Source organism: Macaca fascicularis, chromosome 4 (assembly GCF_037993035.2).
Source record: "Macaca fascicularis isolate 582-1 chromosome 4, T2T-MFA8v1.1".
In the NCBI taxonomy this organism is placed as follows: Eukaryota; Metazoa; Chordata; class Mammalia; order Primates; family Cercopithecidae; genus Macaca; species Macaca fascicularis.
Genome location: NC_088378.1, coordinates 56,484,204 through 56,508,349, shown reverse-complemented (window position 1 = coordinate 56,508,349; position 24,146 = coordinate 56,484,204). Strand labels below are relative to the sequence as shown.

Here is a 24,146-nt window from a genome sequence, read left to right as displayed (position 1 = left end):
GGGTAATTTTTTAAATTGTTTCTCAAATGCATACATTACCTCTCAAAATTTTTTATTACAAACACCCTCTTCTCTCTATTAAAAATGTGCCTTTGTATCAATTGTGGTACACTGAAGTTAAAAATGCATTATTGTCAAGTTGATTAATTTCTAGACTATCCAGACCTAGACTTGTTTTTTTCCCTCTTTCTCAGCAGAAGATGTGGGTGGTGTTGTCATTTAAGTGTATAATACTGAGCAAGTCAGTCATCCATGTGGACTCAGATTCTTCATTTGAAAGTGATGATCTTAGACTCAAGATGAATTCCAAAAAATATCTTGCTGGTCTAAGGTGCTATCATTATATAACTTGATCATGCATATTTGAAAATAAAGCAATAAAGTGACAAAGAGAATCTGGGTGGATGTCAGAGGGTGAGTTCTGGTGATGGCAGAATTGTAGACAACTACAATTTTCCCAATATATTTCATCGTTTGACCACTTTATAAATTCCCTTTCATTTCTACTCCATTCACCTTTAGAATACCCAAGAAACAACAAAAAAGGCATATTCAACTGAAGAAATTTATTTACTTTTTTTCTAGGTACATAGATGACATAATTATAGACAAGTTTTGATACATAGGAAAACCCTCTGTCCACCTCTCTTTATGCTAAATGAATCATCACAATAATTTTTACAATTTTTAAAACAATACACAGCTTTCTTGGGCTGAAGCAATTGCAAGAACATATTGGTACTGGTATATTACAGCTACTTACAATGTTTTTAAGAACAGCAATGGAGAAAAATAAGTTATTTAAATATTGATTTCATATACAGAAAGTGCAATGTTGTTAGTTGTTATATAACTTGCTCGACAGTTTCTTTTCTCTATCAATTTTAAATCAAGGTAACTTGGACTCAGACTATTATATTTTTTTCTGAAAATAATACAGTACACACATGGCAGCAGTGACTTGGTGAGCTGACCTCTTTTGCTGCAGTTATGAAAGCAAACTTTACTATGTCAGGAACTGATTTCCAATAGATTAGTAATTTCCAATTTCACCCATACCTGGGGGTTCAGGACAGAGAAAAGGGCCTCTAACTAAGGCAAGGCCATGAAACCATATCTTAGTTATCTGGGTACGTAAATAGTACTAGTTGGAGCTGACTGCATTTCCTTCCAGACAGCTTTGAAGTGAAAATCATACACAATGTTATGTGTAGCTACCTGAGCCGAACTGCCTTTCCACGTTTTTTTTGTGCTTTCCAAAGACAACAATTTTCACCATTACTCAAAATTCTGTACCAAATGCAACTGATTAAAACTGGATATTGCCGAAGCCTACCACCTGTTCACTAACATCCACAGGCAGCCTCAATCCACCTCAGTCAAACGTCACACCCAAACATTCAGCTTTTCTCAGACCAAATTAAATGCTTAAAGAAAAAAAAAAGACCAAACGCTAAATATATTTTTAAAATATTTAAACAACACAATAAAGTAAAAACAACCTCAGACCCCTCAGACTAGACATTCCCACTGAAAATTCTTTGTGGTCCCTGAATTTGATTTTCTACGCAAAGGCATTGATTTCCAAAGAAGAGTGATAAAAATATGGTTTGGCATTCTCAAAAAACTCCAGAAAGTTCCCTCTTCTGCTGTGACTTTCACTTAAATGAAAATCCTTCATTGAGAATGAATTAAAACTTGGAAATTCACATGAGATTTCTCCCTCTCCTTTGTTGTCTCTTACACGACTTTTGTGTGTTTTTTTGCTCAGCTTAAACAATGACAGGATCTGTCCAAATGTCCAGCCGAGGTATTTTGGGAGCAGGAAGAAAAGCCTGTCTGCAGCACCCGCCTCCACCACAGCACGTGAAATGCATTAACGCTTTAGCTATACGAGAACCCTGCAGCTTCGTACATTGCAAATAGGCTAGGCCACAACCCGAGAGGACAAACATGAGCCGTTTTTAAGAGTTCAATAGAAATTTGGCAGCTTTAGCTTTTTATTCTACATTTCCACAACTTCTTCACATGGCATCTTATAGAAGATGAAAATTATTAAAGACACATGCATTCTTTTTTAAAAATGCATACTAATGCATGAAAAAAAATACATCACCTGAGAATGTCTTTTCCCTCAGAAACATGGATCCAGACATAAGCAATATGCTAAAGATGGCTAATTTATGAAATCACTTCCCCTCCAACCCAAGGGAAATTATTTGTTTTAATAAGTAGATGAAATATTATAAAACTTTCAATCAAGGGCTTGTGGTCAAGGTGTTTATATTATAAATGATTGCCCTTTATATTTTAGATGATTGCATTTGATGCTTAAAATAGTGTTCATGATAAGAATGTAAAGGAAAATCATTTTGTAAGCAATGGAAACCTTAATAGTTTGTTAAAATTTACTGTTTGCTAGGAAACCAGACACTAGACTAAAACAGGTTAGAGGCCAGGCATGGTGGCTCCCACCTGTAATCCCAGCACTTTGGGAGGCCGAGGCAAGTGGACCACCTGAAGTCAGGAGTTCAAGACCAGCCTGGCCAACATGGTGAAACCCCGTATCTACTAATAATACAAAAATTAGCTGGGCATGGTTGTGGGTGCCTGTAATCCCAGCTATTTGGGAGGCTGAAGCAGGAGAATCACTTGAACCTGGGAGACTGAGGTTGCAGGGAGCCAAGATTGTGCCACTGCATTCCAGCCTGGGCAACAAGAGCGAAACTCCATCTCAAAAAAAAAAAAAAAAAAAAGAGGATAGAATGTGCTGAATCAGTTGTAAAACAATTTAAAGTAGCAAATACTTAACACATGGCTAATGTGGTTTGTCTGGCTCCATACTGAACCTTTGTTTAAATTAAAAGAATTACCTAAATAAAAAAAGAAGGATAATGGTATTAGTTGTAATACTGAAAAGTCTTAGAAAACATCTTATAAATGATTTCCCTTTTTAAGAACATGTTCCTGAAATATGCAACCTCACAGTGACCTTTTGCAAAGATGATCCGTTAACTGAGGACTGAATTTTGGGATGGACATGGTCAGGATTCCAAGTCAATACTGCAGCACAACGACTCACACAGTAATGGTAACGATACTAAACTGGTTAAAACAAAAAGCAGTTACTATGAATACAGACACACACACGCACGCATGCACGCACACACACATGATATCTTTGTGAATTTCAGATAGTTTTGTACTAGATTTGTAGTTAGCTTAAAAACCAAAAACCAACATGAAGTGTGTGGCTGATGAATACCTCTACAAAATAAGCCATGTTAAAATGAGACGATTAGAAAAGCCCACTTTTGCTGGAAACATCCCAGAGAGGTTAGATGTCCGCTGAAGCTGAAGATGTGGAACTACTATGGTTACAGGGTTGTGGACACTAGTTAGATAACTGCTTAAAAGCTTATATTAAGGCAAATAAAAGCTGATTGCTAGAAAGCAATTATGAAAATGTCTCTTGTTTATCTAAAGAAGAACAGGACTTTTTTTTCCTGGTGCAGCCAGATGTTCTAACTTTTGAACAAATGAGCGTGGTCAGTAATGTACAATAACTCTCAAGTCTGTTCCTTTGGCCTAGCTAAGCCCGTCTGGCCCTCGGGCATCCTGCAAGATGACAGACAGAAGGGCAAGGGTACTATCAGAAATGGAACAGGCTGCCCCCACTCCTCCCAGCCTCTACCAGCACACAGAGACAGACTGGAGACACAGCATTCGCAGCCAGTTGGCATCTTGGTTCTTTCGTCTTCTGAAAATAAAAATAAGTGCTTGTCTTGTCTTTGGAGGTCAAAGAGAACCGCACTAATTTCCTTGAGGGGGCTTTTCTGGAGGAGAGGATCCTCAGTCCTGTGCCAAGGTTTCACGCTGTTTGGCTGCACGCCAGGCTTTTCTTCTGGATCTGGTCTGCACGTCCAGAGATGGAGGAATTGCATCAGCATCATATGCACAGTGAAAGGGTGGCTCTTGTCCAGAGAAGCCCATTCTGGGCCTGGCTACATGGCCTCGGGGCCTGGCGGCAGTTTGAAGAGTCTGGCTGCAGATAGGAGCTTTCTTATGTGTCTCTCCTCTGTGATGCCGGCCTCCTGAAGGCAAGTGTGGGACAGAGAAGGCACCTGGCTCAGTGTGCTGAAGCCCGCGGTGGAGAGGGTGCTGGCATACATGGGCAGACCGATGGAAATGAGCCAATCTGACACAGACGAAATGCATCCAGGAGAGACGGGCTTTCGGCAGATTTCCGTGAGTCCACCACTTGGAATCTGGATAAATTAAGAAAGCAATATATGATAGAAACGCTTCATGTGTCATCGGAGGACTGCTTCGTGTATGTCTAAAAGGAACAGCACTGAAATACTGCATTGCTAGACTATTATCAGAAAGCAACAACGTAGTGAGTGTCAGAGATCAAGACTAGCAGGAAAAATTCTTCTCTAAGATGAAACAAATCTTTAAGGAAGTGTTCCACAAGGTTCTCGAAGGTGTCTGGAATGAGATCAAATCCCATTTATGTATCCAAGTCTCCAAACTGTAAGCATTAACATATTCTGCTATTTTGTTTCACTGTGGATATGCTCTTGACAAGAGCCCTAAGGTAGTCTGAAGGGACAAATCTGGGTGATCGTGTGAAAAGTAGCACTCAGTGGGTAGGGTTTTTATAAAGGAGACTTTCCACTGTAGTTTGAATCTATGTTAACCAGAAAATTACATATTTAGTCAATGCGGTTATAAAGAATTTAAAATACAATATCATGGGTTGGCTGGAACAGGGAAATGGATGTTCAACCTTGACTACTGGGTATATAAAGGGCCTACACCTTTCAGAAAGGTGATTTGCTGACAAGTGTGAAAATCTTTGGGATTTTATACAGTTTTGATGAAGCAAACCCTATACCAGGAATATATACTCAGAAATTAACCTTTAAAGTCTACAAAGGTTTATTAACAAGGATGCTCTTCATTACATTTTTTAAAATAAAAGGTTGGAAAAATCTAAATGTTTTAACTATGAGACTCAATACTAGAGTACACTGACCTACTAGAATACTTTGAAATACAATAGCCATCCCCCCTTATCCACGGTTTTGCCTTCTACAGCCTGAAAATATTAAATGGGAAATTCCAGAAATAAACAATGTGTAAGTCTTATGTCGCAGGTCATTCTGAGTAGTGTGAGGAAATCTCATACCATCCAGCTCTGTCCCACCTGACAATCATCCCTTTGTCTAGCAAATCCACACTGTCTACACTCTGGGCCCCGCAGTCACTCAGTAGCCCGTGGCCATCAGATCTACTGTCGCAGGACTGCAGCACTCACGTTCAATCACTCTTATTTGGCCTTATGATGGCCCCAAAGTGCAAGAGTAACATGCTGGCCATTTGCATGTGGCAATGAGAAGCCACGTTCAAAGTGCTTCCTTTAAGTAAAAAGGTGAGAGTTCTTGACTTAATAAGAAAAGAAAAAAACATCGTGTGCTGAGGGTCCTAAGATCTACAGTGAAAATGAATCTTATATCCATGAAATTGCGAAGAAGGAAAAAGAAATTTGTGTATAATATATACAGGGTTTGGTACTTGTCAAGCTTTCAAGAGATCCACTTGGAGGTCTTGGACCATATCCCTCATGGATATGAGGAGACTACTGTATTGATAATATCAATTTTTTTTTTTCTAAGTAACAGAGAAACAGATTCATGATCTGATAATAGCAAACAATCAGGTTTCAATACTATACATTTACTATTATACATGTGCAGAGAAATGATTAGACAGAATTTTAATGGACAGGTAAAAATTGTGTATATTTATGGTGTAAAACGTGGTGTTTTGATAATTGTGGAATGGCTAAATCAAGCTATTTAACATATGCATTACCTCACACACTATATTTTGTGGTGAGAACACTTAAAATCTGCTGTCCTAGCAATTTTCAAGTATACATTGTTATTAACCGTAGTCACCATGTCAAACAATAGATCTCTTAAAGTTATGCTTCTAACTGAAACTGTGTCATTCAGACGGATTTTATTTTATTTCTTAAGAGATGGGGTCTCACTATGTTGCCCAGGCTGGCATCAAAATTCTGGGCTCAAGCAATCCTCCTGCTTCTGCCTCCTGAGTAACTAGGATCACAGGTGTGCACCATCATGCCTAGCACTAGACGGATCTTTAAAAAGTTTTTCAGTGTTGGGATTACAGATAATTTTCATTTTTTTTTCTTTCTGAAAGTGTATTTTTAAACATTTCTAGGCTGACCATGTATTACTTTCTCCCCAGCTGTCTCCTTTCCATAGCTACGCAAGCCCTTGTCTACTTGGCAGTTGTGAGTATGCTCATTACTAAGCGTGATCACTAAATGTGCCTCAGGAAGCTGGAGAACCGTGGGCTGCTCACCGCCATGCGGTGCTGCTTCCGAAGCTGCTTCACCCGGATCTGGTCCATGTTGATGGCGACGTCCCTCTCAGGCTGATCCAAGTCCTCTGCGTATCTCTGCACCAGGGCTTCAGGAATCCCACAGCGGCCATGCTGCCAGGGAGAACAGGAATGTGGCATCAAGGGTATAAGGATTTTGTTTTTCTTTCCCTAAGATACACCACATATAACGTAGGGTCTCACTGTCACTTAGACTGGAGCGCGGTGGTGTGATCATAGCTCACTGCAGCCTCAAACTCCTGGGCTCAAACGGTCTTCTCGCCTTGGCCTCCCAAAGTGTTGGGATTACAGGCGTAAGCCACCGCGCCCAACCCGAAAGTTTTAATTTGAAATGAATATATTTTCTTTATTGGCCAGGATAGATGCTTTAGAGAGAATACTTTTACATCTTTATCTTACAGTACTGATGAGCTCTAGGAAAGTGTTCTGAAGCACAGTTAAGGCAGCACCCAGTTACTCTACACTTTTCAGGCCAATGCCTTCACCTCAATCGGATCATTTTGCAAAATACAATTCCTCTAATGTTATTGAAGAGAGTCTTCTAAACTGCAGGAGGGAAGGGCTAACTTCTGCTTTACAGATATTCAACTGTTTGCACTTCATCTGCTACAAGTTATACCACCAGCTTGCTAGGCCAGCATTTACTGTATGGTCATTCTCACTACTTTTTATTTAAAGACATTTACTCACGAAATATCAAGGAGGGTCAGGGAAGTGAACGAGGATCTTATTCTAAGGCATTCATTGTCACGAGAATTTTATAATAAAGGACTCTCAGGAATGCATCCTAATAGGACCTGTATTTCCAGGAGTAAAGTACAGCTGTGTCTCTTAGCATCGCTTTGTCTTTGGAGTCACTTGGTATTGGTAGATCTCATTTTTTTTAAATGAGAAATAATTTTTCATTATAGAGCTAAATGATTTTGGTACAATGAGGGATTTTATATTATCTTTTTCCCACTACCCATACAGATAACTATAATACAATGATCACATCTGAATAGGGTTCTATAATTTTCAAAGTATGTCCACATTTATTTGCTTCTAGTAATCCCTCTAAGAGGTCTTCATGCAGGTTATTTTTAACCTTGGTTTACCTACAGAGAGATGAAATGGGAAGGTGTCAATATCTGAACACATGCATGTCAAGTACGGTGTGGACACGTGGATTCAGGTGTCTGCTGTCCACTAAACCATCCTTCTCGGAAGCCAGTCTGGGTACTAATGATTCTCCCTGCGAAGTAGAGCTGCCAGAAACTAAAAGGAAACAAGCAAGAGCGAAACAAAGAAGACTCCAGAGAGGCTGTATTTTCATTTAATCTGGAGCCTGCGCTCCCTGTTCGTCAGAAGCTGCTGGCTGTGGATCATTCATTCCACTCTCTCAGAGCGGCCCATGCTACTGGGCTGGCTACCGGGCTGGCTTCAGATGTGGGTTCATCTCACCTGGCTGCCTGCCTTCTACAAAGGCCTGTGAATGTGGTGGGCCCAGGACCTTTGATACCTTATCAGAATACGGCTCCTCCGTGAGATCGATGCCTTCGGCATGCAGCTTGTTTTCAGTAAGCATTTCCAGATCCACTCCCCGGGCACAAGAGACCTTCCTGGTCAAAGCCGGGCCCAGCTTCACACCGTGCTCCTGGAGGCTTGTGTTCTCGGGGAGCTCTGAGAGCCAGGGGGGCGGCCTTGTGCTTGGTGGGCTGCCAGGCGCCTGCCCTGAGAGAGGCCTGGGAGCCAGTGCTGGGGGACAGTCGCTAGGGCTGGTGGGGCTGGTGGGGCTGCCCCTTTTCACTGGCAGGCAAGGCGCATCGGGACTGGGGAGGGTCCCACCGGGGCCCATGGGAACAGGGTAGAGTCCATTAGCAAGGCGTTCTCTGCTCTTTTTGGCAGGAACAGGTGGAGGCTGTGATGGAATTTTGGGCTGCGTTCTTGCCTCAGGGACCCTCTGCTCAGCATCTACCCCTTCTTTGGTGCTCAGGGGATGGTGTGTTCCTTCAAACTCGTGTCCTATTCTGTGGCCCTCCAGAGGTGTCCTTGCTAAACCGTGTTTAGCTCCAGGAGGCTGAGCATCATAGTTTCTGGGCAAACACTGAGGGGGTGACAGGCTGCGACCAGAGGCTGCGATTGAGCCCTCCAGTTTCTTAGTTGTCAATTTCTGAGGTTCAGAAAATCTCTTGCTTTGGGTCAGTAGCAACGCATTGTCGACAGCAGAGTCTCGCTCCAGGGGCTGGGCCTTCGTCGAAGAGGCAGTCATCTTCTGTGGCACTTTGGGTACAATCTGAGGGGGCGGTTCTGTCACCTCGGTAGGCACGTCTTGCTCAGCACCAGACTCTGCTTGAAGGTCATCCAGGGAATGGGATCGAGGCCAAGTGTCCACAGTCTGGGGGCCCTCGAGGGTCTCACAGCTCCGGCAGATGGAAACTGGGAGGCTTCTTCGGTTTTTATTCAAACCAGTCACACCAGGTGGGTCACAGCTCTTGGACATGTCTGGGGCGAGGCCACCACCCAGCCTGCCCTCCTCCTGTCCCTGCTTCAGTGCATCCCCTGATTTCGTTAAAGGCAATGTTGGGTAATTGCCCAACTGGTTTCTGCTAAAAGACTTCAAGTTGGGCTCGGCGGATGACTTGGCAGATAGGAGGCTAGCTTTCCGAGTCTTGCCTGTGAGACAAGGGAACATTTTACAATCACATTTTAAAAGCAAATCAATCAAACAGATGCATAAAGGTGTGCTAACATAATTGAAATCTCCAACTCCCACATCCTATTGTTCAATTACACTAAAGACACAAAATCACCCTTTATGACATTGGGTGATAGAGGGTTATTATGGTTCCATTTTTATTTTTAGAAAGAATTCTTAGTCTTATTAAAGAAATCAGGAAGACTGAAATTAATTGGGTTACATGGGAAAGAAATATGCTGTGTCAAGCAGTAAAATAAATCTTGGCTTAAGTCTGTGCCCAGCTACAATTGATGTGGAAAGAGGATGATCATCATACCGCATGTTGATGGCATTTGTTGGGCGAGCACAATTTCTCAAGGTCATGATGGAAAAGGAGAGCTGGACTGAATTTCAGAATAGGTTCTAGAAATGGTATCCCCTACAGAGTGATCAGTGAATGCTCAAATCCCACCTTCCTTGAGGCCCCTCCTTCTAATAAACGTATCCTAGAAACAGTCAACCAACCTGGGCACAGACAGGTAGACTTATGTGAGCACTTTGCCAAAGAAAATCTACAAAATACTGACAAAGGTTTAGGTCCCAGCAAAGCAACAGTCCTGGTTACAACGGTCAGACTGATAACTGAACTATCAACCAGACATAATCTACTTATCTGACGACTGGTAATTGATATTCAACTTCTGCTGTTGGATACGCTTTGCCTATTCATGGGCCACGCAGCGTGCTGAATGCTTTATTCTCATCAGTACTTACATGCACGTGCGCGCGCGCGCGCACACACACACACACAGATTAACTGTCCCTTGTTACATTTTTGGTTAATAACATGTTTGTTGTGTGCTTTGACCCTGTCCACCTGTATGTTCCACAATGATAAACACCAAAATGCTATGCATCTGTAGGATATTATTGTTGTTACATAAAGATCATCAGCCTAGTGCTACTACTGAAGATATTGACCCCGGTCCTACTTTTCATTATTAGAAAAATCATCACAGATAAATGAAGAAACACCTCTTCAGAAAAAAAAAAAATCGCATCAAATTTTAAAAGTAGGTTGAAATAGAAAATGATTAGAACCTCTTTAGCATAAATTTTAGGAATATGACTTTCTTTTCCCTTAACTCCCAATATAAAACTATATATATAAGTTCCATTTTTGCATTCCGCATTATGTTAGGAAGATCTCTGAATTTACTTTATGTTCACAGTATGGTTTGCTAGCCATCTAGTTCTTCAGCAGGTACACATGAATTCATTTGGGCATGAAATATTCTGCCAGTGATATCTGTGAGATCCTTACCAATCACCAACAGTTGGGGAAATTAATTTCCTGGAAAGTTTTGGATATGAAAAGGTTATTAAGAGAAAAAAAAAATTCTTCAGAACTTACATGAGCTACACAAGGATTCTGACATTTACTGAAACTGAGGATGTACTGGGATACTAGGTGGGTTTTGTATCCTGTCTTGATATATTCAGGCTACCTGAATATTATATATAGTCTGGGGAGAACTACTATCTTCCCAAGTTGATAGAATAGGAGGGCGTCATGGCTCAAATTCTGAGGGCCCCAAGATGCTTCTTAGAATTGGAATTAGAGTGAGGCAAACAAGGTGCCCGGAGGACACACTCTAAGGAGGTGACCGCCCAGAGCCACATGAGTGCAGGGCTGATACCCGAGAGTGAGCACGCTTAGGGTTTGCATCCTAGACACCCACTTTCCTTTCCTTAGCCCTAGTTCTGGTGCCCACAATGGCTCTCAAACTATTTTTTCCCATGATTCCCAGTAAGAAATACATTTTACATTCAACATGTAGTACACACACACATGCATGCACACAAGCGCAAACACACACACAGACATAACTGAAACAAGGATTACAAGTGACAGTGCTAACAATACTAACCCTTTATCTTAGAGGATGCTCTCTGATATTTTGTATTCTATTTTGTCTTACAAAACTGCTGTCCATGACCCACTAAACTGCTTTCACAACCCACTAATAAAGTACAGCCTGGGAGTTTTAAAAAGTTTGCTTTAGGAGGTGCTCAGCAAACATCTTAACACATGGGCTACTACATAGGATTCCAATGGCTGCTAAAAACTATCAAACCCAGGCATTTTTTGTGACGGCCTTCAAGAGTTTGACAGTGATTTAGGTGACGGTGGCAGCGTGAGCCTCTTACCACTGTTTCTCATCTTGCTACAATGGGAATTCTGGGGTCACAACAGGAAACCACAGAGCCATCCATAGTAACGTTTTGCCCACCTGACCCCATACCACTTAAAACTCCTCTTCTGATGGATGGTCTACCTGGCACACTGTTTTCCTCATGGACCTAATAGCTCCCAACACTCCAATGTTGGTGTTTATTGCGTAAAGAAAAGGGCATAGGAGACACACAATTTAGGTTTTACAGCTGCAGGTATTTTACACGGAATTTATTAACCTCACCCAGCAGCCAGGAGAACAGATAGGGAGGCTAACTTGGACTAGAATGGTATAGAGGTCAGAAAGGAAAAGATGATTGCTGAGTGCATGATAGGAATAGAATCGTCCTTTTGCAGAAAATCGTGCTTTGAAATCAGTAATTGTCAAAGCAGGTTCCCAGCAACTCATGCTGACACTACCGTTTTCCAGGTTCTCACTGCTTTCGTAGCATCCTGAGTCTCGGGGTGAGCATCCACTCAGGCCCTGGCTGTCAACGAGCAGCTTCTCCTGGGATCCTGACTGGTCGCTGTTACCTAGAGGAGAGAACACAGCACGAAATCAACAAGGGGAGTGAAAAGCAGAGATTTCAGAGTCAACAGATCTCGACTTTATCCTCAGACACTGCCCTGAGCTTTTGGAAGAGAACAATTTATCTTAAAATAGATGAGATCAAAATGAACTAGTGGGATCACAACTTTTCTTCCAATAAAGTATTCATTGCACAAAGATAAGTTTGGAGAGAGCACACAGTTGGAATATGTTGACACCTTTTAAGTTACGCAAACAGAAGCTTTTAAGTTACGCCAACTCCGGCCTCGGGGCTATGAGGAAAGGAGAAAGGCAGAGTGCTGTTTCGGCAGTGGGGCTCCCAGTCCCTTCTGAGTGATGGCACCATCGAGGAGAAGCAAACAGAGAATAAACGCCCCATGCACAAGGTGAGATTGGGTCATACGTTTTTTGGAGATGTATAAAACTTGTGCTGGAAGATAGTTGTGTTGCCAACTTTCCAAATTTGGGAGCTAATATTAAAGTGTCAAATGAAATAAATTTTATTAGCATTTAGGAGCATTCTTAGCCCTCAGGGACATGCGCTGAGGGCTCTTCTATTAGCTCAGCAAGAGTAAGGCTGGCAAGACGAGGCACAAACCCCAAAACTGAGAGGCCAGTGGCAAATCTTCTTTTATTTTTGTTGTTTGGGATAAGCTAGTGGTTGCTCTTTCTTTTCTGCTTCTCCCTTTGTCTTGTGCCAGCACACTTCTGTCTCCTGCATGTAAGTAAAAGCTGGGGAAAGCTTAGGAAACCCTCGAACTTGGAAGCTGAGTAACAGATACATGGTTGCTGGTATAGATAAATGGATGACCGAAAGCTGAACGTCCTCATTCCGAGTGGATAAAGAAAATGCAGTGCCTCTATATACACCATGGAATACTACTTGGCCATGAAGAGGAATGAAATAATGTCCTTGCAGCAATTTGGATGGACCTGGAGGCCATTATTCTAAGTGAAGTAACACAGGAGTAGAAAGCCAAAATCCACATGGTCTCACTTGTAAGTAGCAGCTAAGCTATAAGCACACAAAAGCATACAAAGCGATACAATGGACTTTAGAGAGTCAGAAGGGGAAGGGTAGGGGGAGTCTAGGAATAAAAAACTACATATTAGGTACAATGTATACTACTCAGGTGATGGGTACAGTAAAATCTCAGAATTTACCACTATATAATTCATCCATGTAACCCAAAACCACTTATACCCCCAAAGCTATTGAAATAAATAAAAATAATAATAAAATAAAGGGAAAAAAAAAAGGAAGACCTCATTCTAAGGAAGGCTTTTAAAGAGAAGCATCACTATTTGTCAATTGAGCCTCAACAAAGCTGGAGGAGAGGAAAAAATCAAGAGCAGCATCAGACACTTCTGTTGAGTGAATCTGCCCCAAGGAAATCACGTGGAAAGCTGTGAGGGTCTTCAACAACCCAGAAGTATCAGCCGGCATGTTGTAGAAAGGGCACGTGGAGCCTTACATGGGACACTGAGGTTACACGCAGATCATCTTTGCATTATTATGCAAAGTGCTTGGTCACATAAAACAGAAACCAAGAAAACATTTTCTACATAAAATAGCTAGTTGCAGTGATGAATCGCTTTATTTTCCTTTCTTTTCATCCCCCACCAACTCCCCCACTCCAACCACATACACAAAGAAAAAAAGAAATCAATAAACCAGAAATGTGATGCCTTTTCTCAGGTCATCAAAAGAAAAATGTGGGGAGGCGGAAGGCTCTGGCAGCTCTCCAGCTGTCCATTCACCACTTCCTGCTTGCATTTCTCACAGGGAAAGCATTTTACAGCCCCAACCACAGCAGAGATCGTGGCAGTGTAAGTCCCTCAATTAGAATCCCAAATTAAGAGTGCTACTTTTAAAATGACGAATGAAAAATTAACTAATTGGAAGCACAAGAGCAAATACTGTCCCCTCGACCGCCTAAAAGTGGAACATTCTAGAGCGATGTCCTCACTGTGTGGAAGAGCCTGTGGCTTTGCAGTGGCCTTTGTTCTAGCCTAGCATGTTATTTAGAAAAATGATGCTTATAAAATGAGGGCTTTGCGCTATCCATTACAACCCAGGGAGAGGAGTCAGTGTACTCTGTCCCTGGTGACACGGTTCAGTACACCACAGCGGCCAAAACAGACTCCAGAGTGCTGGCCGGTGGGAGGAACACAGGAGACCTGCTCCTGCCGCAGCATGGAAATGTGTGCTGTGCCTGCATATCTGGGGACCCCAGCCTCACCAGACACAGCAGGATACGTGAAATTATTTTGGAGAGGGAGGGGATCCATCTGTCACCTGAAAACCACAGCACTATTTATAGACCCATGAGGCATAAGGAAGGGGGCTAGAATCACTGTCTTTATTAGGGAGAAGAGAAAAAGAGGTGAGGTGCCTCTCCTCTGTAGTGCAGAATCAGGACCATGACCTTTTCCCACACTTCTTAGCATTGGTACAAAAGATACTAGGTACAAAAGATAAGAAAGAAGATGAGCTAGAACCCTGAAAATTCTCATAGTCAAATCACAGCAAAGTGCGAGGTTGTGAGGCTGAAACCCCATTTGAGCATGACCTGAACTTTGACCTGAAGGGGCTCTGCTTGGGCTAAGCTCTCTCTGCCTCCAGCCTCACCAACCCTGCCCCCCTCCCCACCCCACACACACAGGGAGAGAATATGCTGAGACACCTATGAATATTCCAACATCAAAAGGTAGTGGTACCCAAGGGCACATACCACTGCCTGGGGAGCAGTTACCTTGGGAAAGAAGAGAAGGGAATGGGAGTCTCTGAAAGCAGGACTTTCCATGGGCTTACGCCATATTTCTTAAAATGTAAGAAATGAAGAAAATATGGCAAAACATTAACTTCAGCATGTACATGTGTATGTTTGTTTTCTTTTTCCCTGTACTTTTCTGCATGTTTGAAATAATTCCTAAATTAGAATTCTTATACAAGTTATCATTTATACTTAGAAACGGCTAAGACAGTAAACTTTAGATTATAATGTACTTTACAACAAGTAAAAATTCTTTTAGCAATTTGTAAGACACTTTTATTTGCCAGACCGAAGATAGTGGGTCTGGGCTTGGTGTAAGGAGCAGCCATCTGACAATTGGAGTCTTTTCCCAATGGGGTTCCCATATGAAGGCTGGCATTTTTCCCACGCTTTGAGGGAGGCTGGACAGGTGTGACTTCCAAGTAGTGCTGGAAATGTACTTTTTGCTCTCAGTGATGGCTAAGCTAGAAACCTTTCAAGATCCCTCCATATCTTCAAAGATCTCAATAGACCTCTGCATCTCTCTAGTGTACAGAAGTTTGGTTTGACAGAAACCTACCATGTTTCTCTAAGTTATCAGTTAGAGGCACTACTTCTTAGCCATGATGACTTTAACTGTGTTGGATGTAAAATCCTATAATGCCAGGAAAAGTCTGGACCCTGACTCTTGGCACTGATGGGTACCTCTGGAACCTTGAAGCCTTTGTTTTGGAACCAATAAAAGGAAGCACAACTTTATATACCAGGGAAGTTCTAAACAACAGAGCAGAATAGATCCATAATGGAATGTTTGAAGAGGCAAAGAGGTCTTCTTCACCTTCCAGGTTAGCAACCTGATGGATAGCCATACCCTCCTACAAAAAAATGCTCCCTGGTACAAAAATCTCAGGATGTGATCCCAGGAGGAACGACAGGTCTGAGCCAACATGGCATGGAAGAATCTAAGCACAGATTCCTGCCTTACACTCAGGAGTTAGCTTTTCTCCTCCAAAGCTGTGGAAGATAAAGGAAATGTAATGGAGAGTACGTATAAACCAGTTGTTGGTTGCATGTGGAGGCTCACGCCTGTAATCCCAGCACTTTGGGAGGCCGAGGTGGGCAGATCACCTGAGGTCAGGAATTTGAGGCCAGCCTGGCCAACATGGTGAAACTCCATCTCTACTAAAAATACACAAATTAGCCGGGTGTGGTGGTGCATGCTTGCAATTCTAGCTGCTCGCGAGGCTGAGGCAGGAGAACGGCTTGAACCCGGGAGATGGAGGTTGCAGTGAACCAAGATTGCGCCACTGCACTCCAGCCTGGGCAACGAGAGCAAAATTCTGTCTCAAAAACAAAACAAACCAAAATAAAACAACAACAACAACAACAAAAACCCAGCTGTTCTTGGTGACTGAGGAAAAGCAAGTGGGCTATGTTACTCGGCAGATGTGATTCAGGACAACAGATGATTTAATATTGATTCATACTAATTGAGCTGGTAGGCTACACCAGTTACTGTGCAGGCTCTTTACACACAACCTGGCCACAGACCCAACGTGTCTCTTGGGAATCAAATACTTAAAAAAATGTTAACACTGCCCTTTATAAAGTGATATTAACTATGAATCACAATTGTCTCCAAATCTATCCCTGAAGGCAGCCTGTTTATCTTAGGCTCAGACATCTATCTGATGGTGTGTGTTTCTCTAGCTTATCAGTTCATTTAGAGGGACTGCCTATTTAGCAGAAGTGAATTTCACCTAATGACACTTGCTTCTGTATTTCTCAGGCCTGATACATTTCAGTAATGTAAAATTCTTTTTTCCACCATTAACCATGGTTTTGGTGTGTCTTTCAGCAACAGAAATGCTATTAGCTACTGATATCCCTGAAGCAGAGTCCTTGAAGGAAAACGCATTTGAATTCAGTAACTAGAAAGGATACTCCTTTAAGATGAATGATTTCAGGAATATTTCTGATGGCAGATTGAAGAATACAGAGCAAGATAAGACTGAGTTAATGGAGCAAAGGATATGGTATATTCAAATAGACTTCATAAAAGCTGTGAGCTCACCGACGATTCTGCTCACAGGCTGTAAAAATAAGCTGTCATTTAGGTTAGGAATTTGCAAGCCAATCGATACGGAATTCTCTGCTCTACATATTCACTGGGGAGAGACATCTCCTCCTTTAACGAAAGCTGATGAGTTTCATTTATTCACAAACCAGTCTATTCAATAAGAACACAACTCCTCGTGTGCTCTGAGAAGCAGTCAATCCTTAGCTGGGCGAAAACCTCCCAGCTGGTCAGTCGCTTTTGTGCTCAGCTGTCCCAGTGGCCTGCTGGAGGCTGCACATCTCAATAGTACTGCAAGTGGAGTCTACCCAAACTGTAATTCCATTCTTGCAGACACTTGGTACAGAATCCTCTTCAACTATCACCCAGAAACATGCCTGGAAAGGCAGCGGCGGCACATGAGGTTTTCTTTTGTTCCCATGTCTGCCCTGGGAATTTACGTCTTTGTGCAATTTGACCTTGGCTTGTGAAATAAGAGGACAGAATAAGCGACTCCAGGGACCTAAGCACATACTGGCGGCATACATGGGGCCTGCTGTGGCGGACCTCACAGGGAACACCTCTGTGTGTTCAGGGACTTACTGTCATACTCTTGTAACAGCTCCACCGCTGTCAAGAGAACAGCTCTGTGTTCCGGGTCCCTGATATTTAACTCATCCAAGTCTTCCTCCTCCAGCAGCTTAAAGGTGTCCAAATCTTCATATCCATTGAACAGGAAAGTGGGCATGTGCTCCTGTGAGAGGGAGAAGGAAGACAGAAGGGAGTCAGCCAGCCCAGCCACGTGATAACACCGCCAACAACTAGCCTGCAACCCCCACACTGTTCTCATAGTCATCTTCATGCTAATCAAAAGATGAGAAAGTATCATTTGCAATGGATCCTGAACATCCCAGTCCTCTGGCTTAGTAGGCAAGCAGGGTGTTTTATTAATCATGGATTAGGAAGATGTACATTGCAGGCTGTGATGGATTCCGCAGGCTTGCACTATAATTGTACTCTTGATAAGAGCTAATTCCTTTACCTCCACAGAGCCCACAACAGAGGAGACGCCTCCTCCATTTACAGAGTTATTAAAATCCAGCATTTAATTCCTCAGGATCAAGAGTTTTGCAAAGAGGAAACGTAATCTCTCATTGCAGACTCACACTAGTAGATGCTGGGAGTGATGGTGGGAGGGAGGTGGGCATGGAGTTTCCTCGTGGCCCCTGTGGAGCTAGCTGTGATCAAGGTGCCAGGAGTTTCTGCCTATAGCTCTTCCAGCAGCAAGGTTGGATCTGGGACTTATGCTATCACCCATAGCTGAGGTCAAGGGCAGTGTTAGAAAACTGGTAACTCTTTCTGTGGAATGGATGCTGATCACAGCAACGAGCCGACCTTACTGGACCACACAGATCAGCCCCAACCCTACCCTAAAAATGCCCTCCCTTGCTCAGTGTAGGAGAGAAAAAGGCAGTGAGGTAGTAGCATGTGACGAGAATCCAAAGCGACTGACTTTTAGGTTAATCCGATCCAGGAGATCCTCCACAGACTTGGGCTGGGGCGGTCTTCCTTTCCGCCGCCTCCGGGTGGGGCGCTTGGGCTTCTCCTCGTCCTCGCTGAGCACGTCCACGTAGATGAACTTGAATGTGCCGACTTTGTTGTTCAGCAGCCCCATCCAGGTCCCCATGGGCGGCTTGCTGATGATATCAATGATGTCTCCTTTCTGTGGCCCAGGGAGCAAAGATCTGTCCATTAGGTACATTCCACGAACGTACAGATCATAAGTCTGTCAGATACACAGGTCATGCAGAAGTGAAGATGCCACAAAGGCCAGAATCGGGGTCCCACAAGTCACCCCTCTGAGTGAGCCACACAGGATGTGACTGTGAGCTCAGCAGAGGCCAGACAGGTGTCTCTGACTGTACGGAATTCCACACAGGCCCTTGGTCACAGCCCCTCCACCCTCTTGCCCTGCAGAACCAGGGGTGCCTGGGGTGCCTCTGGTGCCCTCAGCCAGGCTGCCCACCTGGCGCTCCGCACGTCTTCCCTCCTCAGAGGGCTCCCACTTCTTGGAGAAGGCACTTCCCACCTGTCCTACCCAGTGTCAATTCTGGCCCTGTCATGGCTGCACACACTTGGTGGAACCCCATCTGTCCCATAAAAGTATCTCTGAGCACACAGAAGGCAGAAATCTTTCTTCAGATGGAGAAAACATAGAAACCACGTGTGTGGAGCAGGAGCTGGTGGGGAGAGCGAGGGTGTGCAGTAGGAATTCTAGAGGGAAGCTGAGGTCAGAGGGGTGAAGTGATGATAACCCAGGGATTAACACGAGACCCTCCCTCGGCCGCAAGGGCTGGCTGGTTCTTGTTCTGTTTTTCACTACAGAGGAGACCAGTGATCGAGGTAGCCAAGATACTGTCCCGTCTATACCATAGTAGTCCAGCATTCAACAGTAAGTTGGAAAGAAAGCCTCCTAGAGAAAAGGAAGAGCCCAGTTAGCTGCTCTGAGGCCAGGGAGAGACATACCTTGAGCTTGAGTGAGTCTGTGTCATAGGGACTGGGGGTGAAGTCGGTGTGCACCCTGGCACGCCCGCAGAACGGGCCTCGGTAAGGCGGCTCTTCGTCATCCCCATCTTCCGACTTGACGCTTTCCCGGTTGCTGGCTGAGGAATCGGTGGTGCTCACTGTTTGACCACCTGTACAGGAAACAGAGGAAGAACAAGGGTAGATACAGATTTCCCACCCAGCAAAGCAGAAAGGTATTGAAGGTAAGGCAGATTAGGAAACGAAGGCCCAGAGAAAGGAAGCATTGAGCCACAACCCTCTGTCAGGACCAGGGCAGGGCCCAGTTATGAATTCTCCGAGTGGTATCCCTCAGTTCCTCACTGGACAGGGGACTCACAGCAAGTTACCCTCAAGACCTGGGAATCCATGTGGCACCGAGGCTCCCGTGTGGAGGACACTGCAGGACCAGTCACCAGACTCTGCTCTGAACATTTGTGACCTCTCAGTGGTAATGCACACTCTTTCGAACCATTTTACAGATGAGGAAACAAATTCAGAGTGGTCATATCATGTGTCCAAAAGGGTAAGAACTTAGTGGTAGGCTTAAATTTGATCTCGGGGCACGGTGGCTCATGCCTATAATCCCAGCACTTTAGGAGGCTGAGGTGGGCGGACTGCTTGAGTCCAGGAGTTCCATCAGCCTGGGCTACGTGGCAAAACCCCATCTCTGCAACAAAATTAGCCAGGTGTGGTGGCATGCCTCTGTAGTGCAGCTACTCGGGAGGCTGAGGCAGGAGGAGGATCCCTTGAGCCAGGGAGGCGAAGGTTGCAGTGAGCTGAGCTCACAACACTGCATTCCAGCCTGGGAGACAGTGAGACTCCATCTCAAAAAATAAAATTAAAAATAAAAATAAAATAAAAAGTTGATCTTTTCCTTCCTACCATTCAGCCAACTCCAACTACCATTGGCCCGAATGTATCAGTCACATATAAAATTCCCTCCCTTCCCCACACCCTTTATTTCGCTGGTCACCTGCATGTGCTCGTCTCCCTGGCTTATCCCCCTGCTCTCTAGATCCTTCTTCTGAGATGCTTTCCCTGTTGTCTCTGATCAAAATGCATCACCTCCTCTTTTGGGCTGCTGCTGCTGCATGTCTACTAATAACCAGACATGACTCTGAGTCCAGAGAGTTTGCAGGTCCGGTTCTCTAATAGCACCTGAAGGGCAGGACTTGGTCTTATTCACCTTAAAATTGCCTGAACCTAGTGCTCAGTATATGTCACATATTAACTCCAAAGACAATAATCTACAATGACAAACGAGACTTACTCATGGAGCTCTGCCCACTCAGAGAACTGCGAAGACTTTCTACGGAACCCCCGGCCTTGAGCTTGGGCTTGTCCAAGTGTTCAGGGTCAGGCTGTGAAGGCGGAGGGGAGCCAGGCATTCCATCGAGGCCCGAATCCTGCCATGGGTTTCAACAAAATGAAGAAGTTCATCAGAGTGCACAGCTGTTGTTTTGTAATTCTCAGTGACTTGGTCTTCAATGAAATCAATGAAATCAATCTACACTCATATTTGATTCTATAACCAATATTCTCCTCCTTTTAAACCTATATCCTTGCTTACTTTAAAGTTATGGACAATGTTACTATTTATTAACCACTCAAATATTATTTCTCATTCTCAAGTAGATATTCTTGAAATCTCCAAGAAAAAAAAAATCTATCTACCACACAGACAAAATACTTAAAGGCTTAGAGACTCAGCACACACAAAAGCCCAGTAGCAAGGCTGGACTTCAAATGTAGATCAAGTACAATCCATGATTAATGGAATACCTGGAAGTGCAGTCAGAGGATATTTAATCTACTTGGATAGGAAACATTTGCACTTTTAAAAAAGTATACTCCTTGGGGGAAAAATTGGCAAGATTCTTATGTTTCTCTTTATACAAATTATTGGCATTGGCTAAAGAAATTCAAAATTAAAACCCAAATAGACAGCAAACATACTATTTTCCAGTCTACAATAAAATTTCCGTATGTCACTCTAAAGTCTTAGCTTCTTTCACTTTTCTAAAGTGCTGTCAGTAAAAAGCTGGGAGTCTCTTTCAGACCAGAATCCTGATGGGAGTGACTCAGCAGTACTTTCTGCATTTTGGGTAGCTAAGTATTACCCTCTCAGCGGCTCCTCATTTGCACATTTGAGCATAGCATGCTTATCTGATTCATGGTGCTATATCAATACACGATGTCACACTTCAGAAAGTTTGCAGTGAGAATTGTTTACTTGCCAAAATAGAAAAGTCTCTGGCATATTACACATGGCCACAGCCACATGAACACAAAACCAACTAAACGCAACCTGCTATTTGCATGCTGCCGAATCATCAGAAGGGCCTTAACACAGTTCCACAGGCCCTATAAACATCTGAGGACATCAGCAACAGTAGTCTCTGATCCAACACACATTAGCGCTTTCAATGTGAGGAAAGTGAGCAAGCGACCTCAAAAACAACAAAGAAAACTAAAGTTGACATTATTAGGAAGTCACTGAAGCTCCAAAGTATGAATTCCTTTAAAAAAAAAAAAAAAAAAAAAAAACTCATTCCTCCTTTCTGCATCATAAAATAAGTGATTTTTTTCCCATCAAATTCTTCTGTAATGCTTCTGAAAAAAGCATGCAGTTTGAAAAACAGCAATAGTAAATGTGGATCTCTGATATATTTTCAAATGCTTTTTAAAATTATTAATTTATTCATCACATGTTTATTAATTACCTACAATAGCAGGCACTATTCCAGGTACTGGGCATATAGCAGTATCAGAGAAAACAAATATCCCTGCCATAATGGTTTGTATATTTATTCAAAAGTTTTTATAAAAAAACACACAAGGTGGGCGCGGTGGCTCATTCCTGTAATCCCAGCACTTTGGGAGGCCAAGGTGGGTGGTTCACAAGGTCAGGAGTTCGAGACCAGCCTGGCCAATGTAGTGAAACCCCATGTCTACTAAAAATACAATAATTAGCTGGGTATGGTGGCACGTGCCTGTAGTCCCAGCTACTCGGGAGGCTGAGGTGGGAGAATTGCTTGAACCCAGGAGGCGGAGGTTGCAGTGAGCCAAGACCACACCATTGCACTCCAGCCTGGGTGACAGAGTGAGACTCTGTCTCGAAACAAAAACAAAAAAACCAACCACACAAAACCTTCCATTATTTTTGCTTTACAGGAAATTTATAATGATCAGTTATTTCTTTTATTCCTTAACTTATGTGAAATGACTGCCTTAAAAAAATAGAACTAAGCACGTAAGATTGCTATATGGTAGTAACATTACTGAAAAACGTCAAAATGATATTAAAATTCTATGCTTATGATTCATAAAGCATAAAACCTCTTTGAACATAAGCTGAAGAGTTTTGGTGGCTGTTTCAATTTGGGGGAAAAGCAAACTTAATAAAATGCTTTAAATTAGTATCATGCTTTCACTAGCATGCTGACTGCTTCATTGCTGGGAAGAAATACAGAACCACTATCACTCCCTCATCCATAGGGACAAGAGAATGAAAAGAATACAGAAAACAATCGTGGATAAGACACACTGAAGGCAGTCCAGCATCTCCTGCAGGTCTAATAAGCCACGGTTTCTGAGCCTGAGCACTGATCATTTTGGATGGACAGTTCTTTGCTGTGGGGGCCGTCCTGTCCATGCTAAGATGTTTGGCAGCGTCCCTGGCCTCTATCCTCTAGATCAGCATTCCGCAACTCCCGGGCCATGGACCAGAACCCGTCTGTGGCCTGTTAAGAAGTGGGCCGCACAGCAGGAGGTGAGTGGCGGGTGAGTAGGCCAAGCTTCATCTGTTTTTACAGCCACTCTCCATTACTCGCATTACTGTCTGAGCTCCACCTCCTATCAGATCGGCAGTGGCATTAGATTCTCATAGGAGCATGAATCCTGTTGTGAATTGTGCACATGAGGCATCTAAGTTGCAGACTCCTTATGAGAATCTAATGCCTGATGATCTGTCACTGTCTCCCATCACCCCAGATGGGACCATCTAGTTGCAGGAAAACAAGCTCAGGCTCCCACTGATTCTACATTATGGTAAGTTGTATAATTACTTTATTATATATTACAATGTAATAACAATAGAAATAAAGTGAACAATAAATGTAATGCACGTGAATCATCCCGAAACCACCACCCACCCCAGCTCCGTGGAAAAACTGCCTTCCACAAAACCAGTCCCTGGTGCAAAATGACTGGGCACTGCTGCTCTAGATGTCAGCAATATCTACTCCTTTTCATCTCAACCCAGTCTGACCATTGAAAGACATTGCCCTGGGGTGCATGGGGGAGCAAAATGATACCCTCTCACCCCTTCCCCATGAGAATCACTGTAATCAACTGAAGCTGCCATGCAGGCATTGTTTGAATCAAGTGAGGCGGGTGGCAGGCTGGTGGTGCTGTCATTCGCATAGGGGCGATGCTTGGTTTTAGCTCACTGTGCCCACCAGAGAGCAGCAGCTGAGCAAAATGTCTGCTTTCACTGCTGTTTTTATTTGGCAGATAAACTGCATTACCTACATATTTCAAGCAGACAACCAGCTCATACACAGGTACTGCAACAGGCTACAAAATGAATGCTGTACAGGTGCCGGAGGAGAGTGTCTTGAAAATTGAATGGTCATAATTACCTTGAGGCCAAGCTCTCCAACTGTCTTTACTCCCGCCACCCATGCAATTAAGACAGAAACAGTCATTTTTCTAGCAACAAAATTATAGATCTAGGGGGGAAAAATCTATTGTGTGATACCTTTCTTCATGGCTACAGATAGGGCAAATGAGGGAAAACACCCCGCTCTGAAACATTATTACCAAAGTCTGGTACCCAGGAAGAACTCCGAGTTTATTTCTTAGACTGGCTATGTGCTTCTAGA

At 43.3% G+C, this 24,146-nt stretch overlaps 1 protein-coding gene across 6 annotated transcripts in view; it reads right to left on the bottom strand.

Annotated features, from left to right (window-relative positions):
• Nucleotides 1–551: 551 nt before the first annotated feature.
• SASH1 (SAM and SH3 domain containing 1) overlaps nucleotides 552–24,146 on the bottom strand; it is a 289,530-nt gene continuing 265,935 nt past the window's right edge. For all 6 annotated transcript variants that reach the window (XM_045390350.2, XM_074037208.1, XM_045390348.2 and 3 more), the window contains 8 exons: nucleotides 20,531–20,666; nucleotides 19,222–19,391; nucleotides 18,209–18,418; nucleotides 17,299–17,449; nucleotides 11,754–11,867; nucleotides 7,940–9,093; nucleotides 6,400–6,531; nucleotides 552–4,268 (listed from right to left, as the gene is read on the bottom strand). In XM_045390350.2, coding sequence (XP_045246285.2) covers nucleotides 4,005–4,268; nucleotides 6,400–6,531; nucleotides 7,940–9,093; nucleotides 11,754–11,867; nucleotides 17,299–17,449; nucleotides 18,209–18,418; nucleotides 19,222–19,391; nucleotides 20,531–20,666 — 2,331 coding nt within the window. In that variant the 3' untranslated portion in view covers nucleotides 552–4,004. The remainder of the gene's footprint in view (nucleotides 4,269–6,399; nucleotides 6,532–7,939; nucleotides 9,094–11,753; nucleotides 11,868–17,298; nucleotides 17,450–18,208; nucleotides 18,419–19,221; nucleotides 19,392–20,530; nucleotides 20,667–24,146) is intronic.